We start from the raw sequence: 15,670 nt of genomic DNA, 5'->3' as shown, positions 1-15,670 counted from the left end.
GTAGTGGGCATCTATGTTGCATTATACCATGTATCTTTCCAGGCTTATGGTCCATGTCCAACAAGTGGAGGAAAGAAGGAAAAGGAAGCACACTAGGGCAGAGAAAAGGTCAAGGCAAGCTGAGGAGAATTTTTCAAGGAAGAGTAGAACTAAAATAAGAGATAACCCAGGTTTATAAAGGTACTCTCCCACCAAGGGGAGTCAACTTCATTCAAGGGTTTCTATGATAGGGATTCCGAGTCCAGAGTTTAGAGGTAGATACAACTCAGGAGAGGCCACCTTGTAAAAAGTGTGGCAAACTTCATGGAGGAGAGTAGGAGGGTCTCTAACGCTTGTTACAGTTGTAGCGAACCAGGTCACATGATGATGGATTTTCTGTATAGGAGAGGTCGAGAAAAAGAGAAGGAAAAAGTTCAACCGAATGGTCCAAGTGAAGAGGCTCCAATGAGACAACGATTCTTCGCACTCAAGTCTACGGGGTTTAGGGGAAGACACTTGTAGTGATATCTCGGGTGCGTAGCCTAAATTAGTTTTTCAAGTATATGGTTTTATGCACTAGTATGAACTTAATATGTTGATGTCATCATGTTACTTACTTACTTATTTGACTTATGTGTTTATTTATGTTGTATGCTTTGTTGAGACTACTTTATGAAGGAGTTCCTTAGCCTATTAATGTGAAGCTGCTAGTAGGTTTCAAGGATGTACACCAACCTACTAATATGTGGATCAAATATTCACCAATAAAAAGTATTCAATAACTTAGGTATGGATTTCCTCCATAAGTGTTATTCTACCATAGACTACAAAACCCGGCTAGTGAGGTTTCAGTTTCCAAATGAGATAGTATATAAATGAACAGGGCATGGATCAATCTAACCAAGCCATATAATTTCAAATCTTAAGTACAACAAGATATTATCTAAGGGGTTAGATATACTCCTACTAAGGCTAGTTTTATTTAAGAAACTCTAAGTTTTAGTGCAATAGTCGACTTGGTGTTGTATGTCCAAAATCGTATGTGTAATAATTACAGTATGTGAGTTAAAATAAATTCATGTTTGCATATGACGTTGCTGTTTTTGTATAGCGTGGACATTATTTTTTGTGTTGCATGAGTTGTGAGGTGCATCAAGTTAAGTGGGATTGAGAAGGAAGTTCCTCAATCTCAAATATGATGCATTTATCCAGAGTAAGTAAGAAACAAAAATTCACAAAGAGTAAAGTCTCAAGTATGTTAAGATATTTTCAAAAATCAACCTCTGAATGGGTAGTTTCATTAAAGGACGAATGTTCATAAGGGGGTGGGGGATAATGTAACAACCCTAAATATGACTATGATAACGTATCTAAAATGCCTAGACTAGACCGGGTTCACACAGATTGATGCGTTGAACCAAACCTGTGAACCTCTTCAACAGCCAAGCCAACTAACTTGGTTAGTTAATTGAGCTAGGAAAGGTCGGGTAAAACCATGTAAGGCACCCGAATATGAAGATTTACCGAGATGAGTCTTAATAGGACTCAAAAGGGGGTAATCTTAAGTTTGGAGAGTTTAGGGGTAAAATGGTCTTTTCTAAGATAAGGTTAGTATTGCTTTTAATATTATTAATTAATTGATTGATTAATTAATTAATTAATATGGTTAAGAGGAAATTTGGGTAGAGGTGGCCGAAATAGACCCTTTAAGCAAAATCTTGCTCCACCTGGGTTCGATCCTTGGTTGAATCAATGATTTAATTTATTTATTGTATTTAGTAATTAATATTTAATTTTCTTATTTAATTAAAGGAAAATCAGATTTTCTAAAAATAATATTGATAATATTAATAATGAGGAGTCCTAATTTGACTAAGAGTCCATCTAATTCTCCTAATCATAATCCTCTCATTCTCACGTCTGTCACTCTGATTCTCAGATTTTTCATCAGCAAAAGTACTGAAAATATTATTTCTTCCCTCTTGAATAACTTACACACAAAAACTCAAATGAAAATCTAAGATAAAAACGAAAATCAACAACATTCTTCTCGACGGATTTGGTTTTGGATTTTGGTGGTGAGGTAGTGGTTTCAAGGCAATTGGCATCATTGAAATAAGTGTTGAACGACATTAAGGAATGGGTTTTGTTTTCTCTTGTCCACTTTCCCTAGAGACCCTTAAGGTTCAGTTTAATTGCAATTGATAAAGTAAGGTTGTCCTCGTTGCATGCTCCTGCCATTAGATCTTTTCAAAAATTCAAGTCATGTGTTTGTATGTCTTCTGGTAGATGATTTTAGGTCTGGTTGTGATTATGTATTGACGGTGTATTTGTAAATTATGTTGGGAATGAATTTATTCCGGAAAAGTGTTTTACCTTAATTATTTTAGCATGGGTGTGCTGTAAATTAACTACGTTGCTGCCTGAAATTTGCGTGTTATAAATGTTGTATTTTTGTATTTGACCCGAACTACTACAAGAATCAACATTAAAACTTGAGAGAAAGATGGATCGAAAGACACCGAATTTCCAGCTTGCTGGAAATGTTGGTCTCGCCCAAAAATTTGAAAAGTGATCTATGTTTTAAAATTTTTTAAAAATTGTGAAGTCATTTAGAATTGAACCTAAGACCTCACTAAACGCTAATTATATAAAAATTTCATAAGAAAAACGAAAGAAAATGTATGTGGTTAGTGGGGATTGAACTCATAACCTCTTGAATAGATGAGAGAGTTAGAAGAAAATAAAGGAGAAAAATAAACGTGGTGAGTGGGGATGGAACACACAACCTCTTGAATAGATGAGAAAGTTAGGAGAAAAATAAAGGAGAAAAATAAATGTGGAGAGTGGTTATTGAACCCACAACCTCTTGAATAGATGAGAGAGTTATGAGAAAAAATAAAGACGAAAAATAATTGTGGTTAGTGGGGATTGAACCTATAGCCTCTCAAATAGATGAGTGAGTTAGGAGAAAAATAAAGGAGAAAAATAAATTAGGTGACTGGGGAATGAAACCACAACCTCTTGGATAAAGTTAAGAGAAAAAGAATGAGTTTGTGGGGGATTGATCCCACAACTTCTCTGCCTTAAACGAGAAAGAGAGGAGTGAAAAGAAAGAACATATTATGGGATTGATAGGATTGACCTAGGGTCCCCCAAATCTGATAAATGCCAGTACCAAGTTAAATATAATATTATGTGTTGCTTAAGGGATTCGAAATTTGGTTCCGTTTCCCAAATCAGTATTGACACATAAGTCGAACGCGAACAAATATTTAATGAATGTTGTCTCTATAAGTCGAAATCAAGATCTTAATATTCCAACACGATGCATAAGTTTGTACACATAATCTTAGGTAAGTATGAGTTACTTAGACGAATTATGAATAAAGCCTCATGGATTTTATGTATCGACCCATAAGTCAAACGTACGTTTAAAAGTAAGTAAACGTAAGATGTATGTAATCAAATGATGTGAACCTAGGAGGTGAAACCTACAACAAAGACAAACTACATTGGCATATGACGAAATTAAAATTCAAGTAAGGGGAGTGTAGAATGATGTAAAGTAAAATATCAGGCATACTCCAAAAGAAAGTGTTAAGAATGAATTCATAGTTAATATGTTAAAAAAAAAGATTGACTTCATGACTATAGGATAGTGCAAGTGAGACAAGATGCATCTACGCCTAAAATCAATGTCACTAAATGAAATGACTAAGAGAGTACATTTATGCTAAACTATGAACAAGCAAAGAAAGTGTGGCTACTTGAGGATAGGCTAGTACAAGTGAGAAAAGTTGTATCTACGTGTAGAATCAATGTTTCTCAATGTGAACTGCAAGAGAGCATATCTATGTTATACGATGAAAAAATAATGAAAGGTTAGTAAAGATGAAATGAACAGATGTTAAAAAAGAACAGGGTGTCATCACAATATGAGACAAGTGAAAGTCAGAAAAGTTGTACCTACGCAAAATATAAGTTCACAAGAACTACTCACCTTAGAGAGTGTTGAAAATTAAGAGGCAAGTCTCAATCACACTCTTTATGTAACTGTAAGGACTATTCACACTTAATACGTAATGATGAGATAAGAAATCATCTAATGAGCTATGATGCCTAATGCTAGAAGCCAACTTCTATGATGTATGAGATGAATGTAATTGAACTTTATACTAAGCACCGATAGGCTAGCTATGAGTTGAGATTACTTCTTTCGGAAAGGTAGAGGTTCGTGTAATTGTCATGAGATGAGACTTTCCATCTAGACGGATATGGGTCTCCTTATATCTCCTAGTCTTTTAACCTATACTTGCAATACAGGGTTCTAGCAGGGTTCGATTCCTTATATACGGTAGCATGTTTTGGTTCACTTTGACCGATGATTTCAGCTCTTTTCGGTGTGGGGTTAAACACTTGATTTCATGTTGCTCAAATGATTTATGTCTGTTAAGGTTAAATTTCCCAAAGAAATAATGAGGCCGGCCTCAAGTAATTCAAATAATGAAATGAACAATAGCAAAGGTGTTAGGATAGGATAATCAAGAGGTGAGCTCGAGTTAAGTAATGACACTAGGTCATTCTTGGTCAATTCATAGACAAATTGACGTGAGTCTTAAACTACATCTTAGGTTGTCACGACCCAAAACCGGGCCGCGACTGGCACCCACACTTACCCTCCTCAATGAGCGAACCAACCAATCTAAACTCTAGCATTTCAATGTTATATCAACAGAAAATAATGCGGAAGACTTAAACTCATAATTAAAAACCAATTCAATAACTTCTAAAATTCAACGTCTATTATTCCCCAAAATCTGGAAGTCATCACCACAAGAACATATATGATCAAATGACTAAACTAAGAGTATTCTAAAAGCTAAAACAGGTAAAAGCTAGTCCATGCCGGAACTTCAAGGCATCAAGACATGAGGAAGAAAGTCCAGTCCAAGCTAGAAGCGTTAGCTCACCCTGAAGATCCGATGTGACGAAGACTGGCTAGAATTGCGGTTGAGTTGAAGACGACGGCACGTTTGCTACACTCCACAAATAACCATAAGAAAACATAAAAGTAGGGGTCAGTACAAAACACGGGTACTGAGTAGATATCATCAGCCAACTCAAAATAGAAAACAATATGCATCAAGTAATATCATAAAATCAACTACGATACTCAACATGTAGCAACAACAAGTACTATATCATTAACAATTATCGTCAAGTTCACACATGAGGACTCAAGCCTCAATACCATACTCATTTGGAAATTAGATTCATTAGATTGAGTATATTAACATCTTTCAAGATTCATTATCTTTATTCCTCTTGTGTCGGTACGTGACACTCCGATCCCCTAATTCTACGTGTCGGTTCGTGACACCCTATCCCCTAATTCTACGTGTCGGTTCGTGACACCCGATCCCCTAAATCTACGTTTCGGTTCGTGACACCCGATCCCCTAAATCTACGTGTCGGTTCCTTACACCCGATCCCCTAAATCTACGTGTCGGTTCATGACACCCGATCCCCTAAATATACGTGTCGGTTCCTTACACCCGATCCCCTAAATCTACGTGTCGGTTCATGACACCCGATCCCCTAAATATACGTGTCGGTTTGTGAAACCCAACCCCTAAATCTACGTGTCGGTTCGTGACACCTGATCCCCTAAATCTACGTGTCCATTCGTGACACCCGATCCCCTAAATCTATGTGTTGGTTCGTGGCACCCGATCCCCTAAATCTACGTGTCGATTCGTGACACCCGATCCCCTAATTCTACGTGTAGGTTCGTGACACCCGATCCCCTAATTCAAATCCATTAATTCCTCAAGCCTTCTTTTATACCAAGGCATCATCAATCTCATTACTTTAGTTCATTAAGCCTTCTTTTATACCAAGGAATCATCATTAACAAGAGATTAGGTTTTTTTTATCAAGATTTGGGATTCAATAGTTTCATCATGCTTATTTCGTCACAATCATATAATCACATTCATGCAAGCATACAATTAAGCATATAGCAGGGTTTACAACACTACAAATACGTATCATTCGCTATTAAGAGTTTACTATGAATAGCATAAAAACCATAACCTACCTCCACTGAAGATTAGTGATCAAGCAAGCAATTTCCCCAAGCTTTGTTCTTCGTTTTCTCTCTTCCTTGTTTGACCCTCTCTCTCTCTCTTTATTCTTTCTACTTTTCTTATTCAAACCCTCATTCTTTTACCCTAATTAGCATATAATTAAGAACAAAAGATGGCAATAATAACCCACTAATTAACTTAAGGTTACCTCTTTTAACCCCCAAGTAATAAGACTTATTAAAATTAACCCACTAACTTTATAATTAAAGTAGGAATAGTCCAAAACGCCCCTTAAAATAATTACAGAAATCCGACCCAGCCTGGGATTACGCAGCCTGTGACGGGCCGTTGTGCCTACGACGGTCCGTCCTGCTGCTCTGTCACAGAGTTCAGAGACTCAATTCTGTGAAGAGTCTGTGACGGTCCGTCACACCTGTGACGGTCCGTCCTGCCATTCCGTTACGAAGATTAGAGAGTCGATTTGAGTACCCAATTATCAAAATTTCTAAGTGTTTTGAAACGAGACCTCCTCGACGGTCCGTCGTGCCCATGACGGTCTATCGTGGGGTCCGTTGTTTTCGCCAGTTTTTCTAGAATCAAAGTCTGCTGCTCAAAACGACTAAACAGGTCGTTACATTAGATACCAATTTACCCATCGTTCATCCTCGAACGATCATAAGAAGAAAAACAAGGGTGACAAGAAGTACCTGAATCTGTAAACAGGCGTGGATATCTTTCTTGTATGTCAGCCTCTTTCTCCCATGAGGCTTCTTCGACTGGTCGATTCTTCCATTGAACTTTGATGGATGCAATCTCCCTTGATCTAAACTTGCGAATTTCTCTATCTGAAATGGCAACAGGCTCCTCCTCATAAGACAAATTTTCATCGAGAAACTCTGAATCCCAACGGATAATGTAGTTTCCATCCCCATGGTATCTTTTCAACATACAGACATGAAACACCGGATGCACTCCGGACAGCCCTGGAGGCAAGGCTAACTCATAAGCCACCTCCCCTATGCGCTTCAGAACCTCGAAGGGACCAATATACCTTGGGCTTAGTTTACCCCTTTTTCCAAACCGCATCACCCCTTTCATGGGCAAGACTTTCAGTAAGACTTGTACACCCTCCATAAACTCCAAGTCTCTAACCTTCCGATCTTCATACTCCTTCTGTCTACTTTGCGCCGCTAGAAGCTTTTCTTGAATAGATTTCACTTTATCTAACGATTCCCTCAGAAGGTCAGTACCCCAAGGTCTAACTTCAAATGCATCAAACCATCCAATGGGAGACCTACATCTTCTCCCATATAGTGCCTGAAATGGGGCCATATCAATGCTTGAGTGATAGCTATTGTTGTAGGAGAACTCTTCTAAGGGTAAGAAGCTATCCCAATGACCACCAAATTCTATCACACATGCACGAAGCATATCCTCCAACACTTGAATCGTTCGCTCAGACTGACCATCGGTCTGAGGATGGAACGCAGTACTAAGTCCAACCTAGTACCCAATTCTGCATGCAATGTTTTCCAAAACATAGAAGTAAACTGCGTACCTCTTTCTGATATGATGGAGAGTGGAACTCCATGCAACCAAACAATTTCTGAGACATAGATTTTGGCTAACTTCTCTGCATTGTAAGTCGCTTTGACCGGAATGAAATGAGAAGACTTAGTTAACCTATCAACAATCACCCAAATAGAGTCATACTTACCCATTGTCTTTGGAAGACCAACCACGAAATCCATTGCAATCCTTTCCCACTTCCATTCAGGAATGGGCATTCTTTGAAGTGTTCCTCCGGGCCTCTGGTGTTCATACTTTTCTTGCTGACAGTTTGGACATTTGGCAATAAAATCAACAATATCACACTTCATTCTACTCCACCAAAAGTGTTGCTTTAGGTCACGGTACATCTTGGTTGCACTAGGATGTATAGAATATCCGGAACTACGAGCCTCTGTAAGAATAGTGTGGATTAAATCATCAACACGGGGTACACATACCCTTCCCTTGATTCTCAAAACACCTTCCTCATCGATTTGTGCTTCCTTAGCCTCTCCTCGCAATACTTTATGTTGGATTCTGCTTAGTTTCTCATCCTCAAACTGTTTTCCCTTAATCTTGTCTAGAAAAGAAGATCTTGCCTCCACACAAGCCAACAATCCTCCCTTCTCATTCACTTCTAACCTCATCAAGTAGTTAGCCAGAGTCTGAACCTCTCTAGCCAATGGACGTCTAGAAACTTGCAAGTGAGCTAGACTGCCCATGCTCCCTACCTTTCTACTTAAGGCGTCCGCCACAACATTAGCCTTTCCTGGATGATATAAGATAGTCATGTCGTAGTCCTTCAGTAGCTCCATCCATCTCCTCTGTCTCAAATTCAAATCTTTTTTAGTAAAGACATACTGTAGGCTACGATGATCTGTGTATACTTCATACTTAACCCCATATAGATAGTGTCTCCATTGCTTTAAGGCAAACACTACCGCAGCCAATTCCAAATCATGGGTCGGATAGTTACGTTCATGCACCTTTAATTGCCTTGAAGCATAAGCAATTACGTTCTTCTCTTGCATTAGCAATGCACCCAACCCTGAATAGGATGCATCACAATAAACAATAAAATTCTTACCTTCCACTGGCAAGGTAAGGATTGGTGCGGTAGTCAACAAAGTCTTGAGCTTCTGAAAGCTTTCTTCACACTCGCCCGACCATACAAATTGAACATTCTGTTTAGTCAAGTTCGTCAATTGGGAAGCAATGGAAGAGAATCCCTTGACAAATCGACGGTAGTAACTGGCTAAACCGACAAAGATCCTTATTTCTGACGCATTAGTAGGTCTTGCCCAATTCTTCACTGTCTCAATCTTAGAAGGATCCACCATCACCCTATCCTTAGAAACCACATGCTCCTAGAAGGACACTGCATCTAGACAAAACTCACACTTGGAGAATTTGGCATAAAGCTTTTTCTCCCTCAACATTTCCAATACCATCTCAAATGCTTTACATGTTCCTTCTTGATCTTTGAGTATACCAATATATCATCAATGAATACGATCACAAAGAGATCTAGATATGGCTTAAAAATCCCGTTCATCAAGCTCATGAAAGCAGCAGGGGCATTCGTAAGACCAAAAGACATTACTAGAAATTCGTAATGCCCATACCTAGTTCGAAAAGCAGTCTTTGGCACATTCGTTGCCCGTATCTTCAATTGATGATAACTGGATCTCAAGTCAATCTTAGAGAAGACACAAGCACCTTGTAACTGATCGAACAAGTCATCAATGCGAGGAATGGGATACTTGTTCTTAATAGTTACCTTGTTCAGCTGCCTGTAGTCTATGCACATCCTAAAACTCCCATTCTTTTTCTTCACGAATAATATCGGAGCACCCCAAGAAGATGCACTTGGTCTAATAAAGCCTTTGCTTAGCAACACTTGAAGTTGTGCTTTTAACTCTCTTAACTCCGCGGGAGCCATTCTATAAGGAGGTATAGAAATGGGGCGAGTACCCAGTTCAAGATCAATGCAAAAGTCAATATCTCTATCCGGTGGCATGCCAGGAAGGTCTGCGGGAAACACATCTAAAAACTCACGAACTATCGGAACCGACTCAATGGTAGGTACTTGGGTAGTATAATCCCTGATATGTGCCAAGAACGCTAAATAACCTTCACTAACCATTTTCTTAGCACGAAGAAAAGAGATGATAGGAACCGGATTGGAAGTGTAGTCACCCTCCCACACTAACAGATCTGTCCCAAGCTTGGCTAATGTCACAGTTTTAGCATTACAATCCAAGATCGCAAAATTTGGAGAAAGCCAAGTCATACCCAGAATTACATTAAAATCAACCATTTCTAAGATAACCAAATCTACATGAGTATTGTTCCCCACGAAATTCACCAAACAAGACCTATATATCCTTTCAACTATTACAGACTCACCCACCGGAGAAGACACACGAATAGGTATGTCAAGCAATTCACAATGTAAATCAAGACCATTAGCAAATGTGGAAGATACATATGAAAATGTAGAGCCAGGGTCAAACAATACAAAAGTCATGCAATCACAAACCGAAAGATTACCTGTGATGACAGCATCTGATGTCTCCGCTTCTGACCGCCCACGGAAAGCATAACAATGGGCCCTCTCACCTGCCTGTCCGTTGACCCTACCATGTTGTGATGTAGCGGCTCTACTTTGCCCATCACCCCGGCCGTTTTGGTGACCACCATTACCTCGATCACCGCATCCTCTAGAATGACGGCCTCTTCCATAACCACCTCTACCTCTAACATTTGGAGGTCTTTAACTCTGTTTTAGACAATACCTCTTAATGTGTCCAGTCTCCCCACATCCATAACACTCCTTGGAATCAAGCATAGGTCTCTCAGAGAAGTGTTGACCGGTCTGAGGTGGACCCGCAACTACAGTCTGTAGTGAAGACTGAATTGGTCGGACTAAGTAACCTCCTGAACCCTGTCCTCTAGAGTAAGAACCATTAAACTCACCTCCCTTTCGAAACCTCTTTGATGTAGTTGCTATGGTGAAGTCATCTGGCTTCACTCCCTCTACCTCTATCACGAAGTCTACCACTTCTTGAAAAGATTTCGCTGTAGCCGCTACCTGTAAGGCTGAAATCCGCAACTCTGATCTCAACCACTTCACAAAATGGCAAATTCGCTCTTGTGGACTGAAACATAGTTGGGTGGCATACCGGGATAATGCACGAAACTTAGCCTCATATACAGTAACCGACATCCTACCTTGCTCTAGGCTCAAAAATTCATCTCTTTTCCTATCCCTCAAAGTCCGGGGGATATACTTCTCCATAAACAAGCTAGAGAATGATTCCCAAGTCATAGGTGGTGCCTCTGTTGGTTGACACTCAACATGTGACTGCCACCACATTATAGCGTTCCCTTTAAACTGATAAGTCACAAACTCAACACCAAACCATTCTACTATACCCATCTTGTGTAGTAGCTCATGACAGTCAACCAGAAAATCATAAGCATCCTCAGATTCAGCACCATTGAAGACTGAAGGTTTCAATTTCAAGAACTTACTGAAAAGTTCATGCTGATCATTTGTCATTACAGGCCCTGTAGTCAAACGAGGAAATGTGCCTATTTCCAATGAGGCATCCATGCGGGGAGCCACAGTAGTTGCCTCTTGTACCTCCGGAGCCTGAGGTGCTGGTGTAGAAAACACTGGAGGCGCTTGGCCTTGATCAGATAACCCGCTAAGAGAAGCAAGAACCTGATTGATCATCTCTGGGGTAGGTTGGGGAGGCAATCTCTCATTCTGTACTTGTTCAGTTTCCCCGTCCTCACCCTCTCTTACTACTTCTTCAGTCAGTGGAGGAGTAACTGCCCTAGTATCATATGGGCTAGGTGCTCGTCCTCTTTCTCTAGAGGGCATCCTCCCACGACCTCTACCATGGCTTCTTGCCGCTACTCTTCCTCGAGCTACAGCCCCAGTGGCTAGCTCAGACGCTTCTTCTCTTGTCGATGTTGGTGTTGGCGCAGCCGTTGCTCTAGTTCTAACCATCTGCAAAATAGAGTAAAGATGGTCAGATACCAATTTGTATCACCTAGATACCAATTGGACCCACGTAATAGAACGAAAGAAAGAAAGAAAGAATGGAATTTTCCTACAGTCAGTCTTATAGCCTCTTAAACAAAAGTAAAGGCGTCCCCCTACCGATCCTTAAGACTCTACTAGACTCGTTCTTGTGTGATGAGACCAACGAACCTAATGCTTTGATACCAAGTTTGTCACGACCCAAAACCGGGCCGCGACTGGCACCCACACTTACCCTCCTCTGTGAGCGAACCAACCAATATAAACTCTAGCATTTCAATGTTATATCAACAGAAAATAATGCGGAAGACTTAAACTCTTAATTAAAAACCAATTCAATAACTTCTAAAATTCAACATCTATTATTCCCCAAAATCTGGAAGTCATCACCACAAGAACATCTATGATCAAATGACTAAACTAAGAGTATTTTAAAAGCTAAAACAGGTAAAAGCTAGTCCATGGCGGAACTTCAAGCCATCAAGACAGGAGGAAGAAAGTCCAGTCCAAGCTAGAAGCGTTAGCTCACCCTGAAGATCCGATGTGACGAAGACTGGCTAGAATTGCGGTTGAGTTGAAGACGATGGCACGTTTGCTGCACTCCACAAATAACCAGAAGAAAACATAAAAGTAGGGGTCAGTACAAAACACAGGTACTGAGTAGATATCATCGGTCAACTCAAAATAGAAAACAATATGCATCAAGTAATATCATAAAATCAACTATGATGCTCAACATGTAGCAACAACAAATACTATATCATTAACAATTATCGTCAAGTTCACACATGAGGACTCAAGCCTCAATACCATAGTCATTTAGGAATTAGATTCATTAGATTGAGTATATTAAAATCTTTCAAGATTCATTATCTTTATTCCTCTTGTATCGGTACGTGACACTCCGATCCCCTAATTCTACGTGTCGGTTTCTGACACCCGATCCCCTAATTCTACGTGTCGGTTCGTGACACCCGATCCCCTAAATCTACGTGTTGGTTCGTGAAACCCGATCCCCTAAATCTACGTGTCGGTTCGTGACACCCGATCCCCTAAATCTACGTGTCGGTTCGTGACACCCGATCCCCTAAATATACGTGTCGGTTCGTGACACCCGATCCCCTAAATCTACATGTCAGTTCGTGACACCCGATCCACTAAATCTACGTGTCAGTTCGTGACACCCGATCCCCTAATTCTACATGTCGGTTCGTGACACCCGATCCCCTAAATCTATGTGTCAGTTCGTGACACCCGATCCCCTAAATCTACGTGTCAGTTTGTGACACCCAATCCCCTAAATCTACGTGTCCGTTCGTGACACCTGATCCCCTAATTCTACGTGTCGGTTTGTGACACCCGATCCCCTAATTCCATTCCATTAATTCCTCAAGCCTTCTTTTATACCAAGGCATCATGAATCTCATTACTTTAGTTCATCAAGCCTTCTTTTATACCAAGGCATCATCATTAACATGAGATTAGGTTTTTTATCAAGATTTGGGATTCAATAGCTTCATCATGCTTATTTCATCACAATCATATAATCACATTCATGCAAGCATACAATTAAGCATATAGCAGGGTTTACAACACTACCAATACATATCATTCACTATTAAGAGTTTACTACAAATAGCATAAAAACTATAACCTACCTCCACCGAAGATTAGTGATCAAGCAAGCAATTTCCCCAAGCTTTGTTCTTCATTTTCTCTCTTCTTTGTTCGACCCTCTCTCTCTCTCTCTCTTTGTTCTTTCTACTTTTCTTATTCAAACCCTCTTTCTTTTACCCTAATTAGTATATAATTAAGAACAAAAGATGGCAATAATAACCCACTAATTTAACTTAAGGTTACCTCTTTTAACCCCCAAGTAATTAGACTTATTAAAATTAACCCACTAAGTTTATAATTAAAGTAGGAATAGTCCAAAACGCCCCTTAAAATAATTACAGAAATCCGACCCAGCCTGGGATTACGCAGCCTGTGACGGGCCGTCGTGCCTGCGACGGTCCGTCCTGCTGCTCCGTCACAGAGTTCAGAGACTCAATTCTCTGAAGAGTCTGTGACGGTCCGTCACACCTGTGACGGTCCGTCCTGCCATTCCGTTACGAAGTTCAGAGAGTCGATTTCAGTACCCAATTATCAAAATTTCTAAGTGTTTTGAAACGAGACCCCCTCGACGGTCCGTCGTGCCCATGACGGTCCGTCGCGGGGTTCGTTGTTTCCGCCAGTTTTTCCAGAATCAAAGTCTGCTGCTCAAAACGACTAAACAGGTCGTTACATAGGTATGGCTGGTGTTTACACTAGCTTACAAAAGAATTAAAATAAAGTACGTATGAATGAATAAACAAGACTTTGTCTTTGCTAAAAAAGGCTCCCTAGTTGAGGTCTTATATGTTAAGTCCTCATTTTGGGAAGTTTTTATATCAAGTCCATGATTCCAAGGTCTCATGGAATATGGATGAACGATATGAAATATGTTATGTGCTAATAAGAAATATGTTACATATTATGATGCATCTTACTCTCATAGCATGACTTTCATAATAAGATTTTGGCAAGTCCACTCACTTGACTTTACATAACTCATATCGTTAGGAGAGATCTATTATTAATCATGCATGTCCTTGATGCGTTTTTACATATACCCATACCTAATACAAGTGTGTACTAATCCCATACAACTCTTTTATTTTAGGTGCAGGTGCAGCTCAACTCTAGAGCTTACGAATCGACGCTGAAATTATCCGGACATAGAGCTTTAATACGGATTAAGTGGGCCCTCATGCTTTTGAGGATGCCTATCCTTTTATTCTAACTTAGATGTAGGCATGAGCTAGTGGAGTACGTTCAACTAATGTTTCTTTTCCAGTTATTTTCAGATATTGTATTGGTGCCATTACGGCAACTCTATATTTTGATACAGATATGACTATGTCTTCCATTTGATTATATTGACATTAGATGGTTGTTATGAAACACGTATGAGTTTATGTAGATATTCTTATACGAGTTCAATATTTCTTACTATGACGTCTAAGTAAACAAAAAGTTCTAAATTTTCCGCTAAAATTTACGTAGATGATGTAACAATGATGTATATAGGTTTGTCTGCGACCTTGGAAAGGTCAATTACGTTGGTTTTGGCTAGGGTCTAGACTTCGGTGGTGACAATGAACTTTAAAAGTTTTACATTATCTCTCCCTTTGTATCATTCGTCCCCGAATGATACTATGTTTTTTTGGTAAGGGAATTAGGAGACTAAATACTTTCAGCCCAACCAACAAAACATAATCATCATAAGTCTCAACAACTATGCGTAATTCACAACTCTATTCAACACATAAACTTGGCATTTACACTTAGCAACTCAAACCACGATTTACCGTGTATAAGAGCTCAACATCACAACATGAGGAATTTGCTTCTCAATATCAATATGAGCTTAACGTGATACTCAAGAGTAACTTATGCCAACCTTCCTTCAAAACACATTAACATATTCAATATCATTTCATGGAAGCAACTATACACAAAACACAAATAAGTTACAGTTAAGAAAAAGAAAATTTATACATGAAAACTCATTTATATCATGAACCCTTACCATAAATATGGGTATTTTTAGAAAAGCAAGACAAGGTTAACATTATTCATTATTGTGAAGAGGACTATCTAGAACCTCAACTTGGGCTAGAATTCTTGGGCTAGAATTTCTAGGAAAAAGATGAGGATAAGAGGACATTATGTCAGCCTCGGATCCCCATGTTGCTCCCTCTACTCAGTGGTTTCACTATAGGAATTTTACTTAGGACACCTCTTTGTTCCACAACATTTTGACTTGTCAATTGAGGTTCAAACGGAACCTCTTCATTAGCAGATATTATAGACAATCATTAAGAATGAAAAAACTAGACCTTATGGTCCTCACTTTAAGTCACACATAGCCAAAACATGATACCGATGATAAGATAATTCTTAAGCCTAT

At 39.4% G+C, this 15,670-nt stretch overlaps 1 protein-coding gene across 1 annotated transcript in view; it reads right to left on the bottom strand.

Annotated features, from left to right (window-relative positions):
- The window catches only part of LOC138337939 (uncharacterized), a 49,059-nt gene extending 37,108 nt beyond the window's left edge, over positions 1-11,951 (bottom strand). The window contains exons 1-4 of the mRNA XM_069288384.1: positions 11,912-11,951; positions 10,928-11,318; positions 10,176-10,381; positions 8,354-8,670 (exon numbers count right to left, since the gene is read on the bottom strand). Coding sequence (XP_069144485.1) covers positions 8,354-8,670; positions 10,176-10,381; positions 10,928-11,318; positions 11,912-11,951 — 954 coding nt within the window. The remainder of the gene's footprint in view (positions 1-8,353; positions 8,671-10,175; positions 10,382-10,927; positions 11,319-11,911) is intronic.
- Between the last annotated feature and the right edge of the window lie 3,719 nt (positions 11,952-15,670).

This window comes from Solanum lycopersicum, chromosome 8 (genome assembly GCF_036512215.1).
Source record: "Solanum lycopersicum chromosome 8, SLM_r2.1".
NCBI classification, from domain to species: domain Eukaryota; kingdom Viridiplantae; phylum Streptophyta; class Magnoliopsida; order Solanales; family Solanaceae; genus Solanum; species Solanum lycopersicum.
This window is presented reverse-complemented; position numbering and strand designations above follow the sequence as displayed.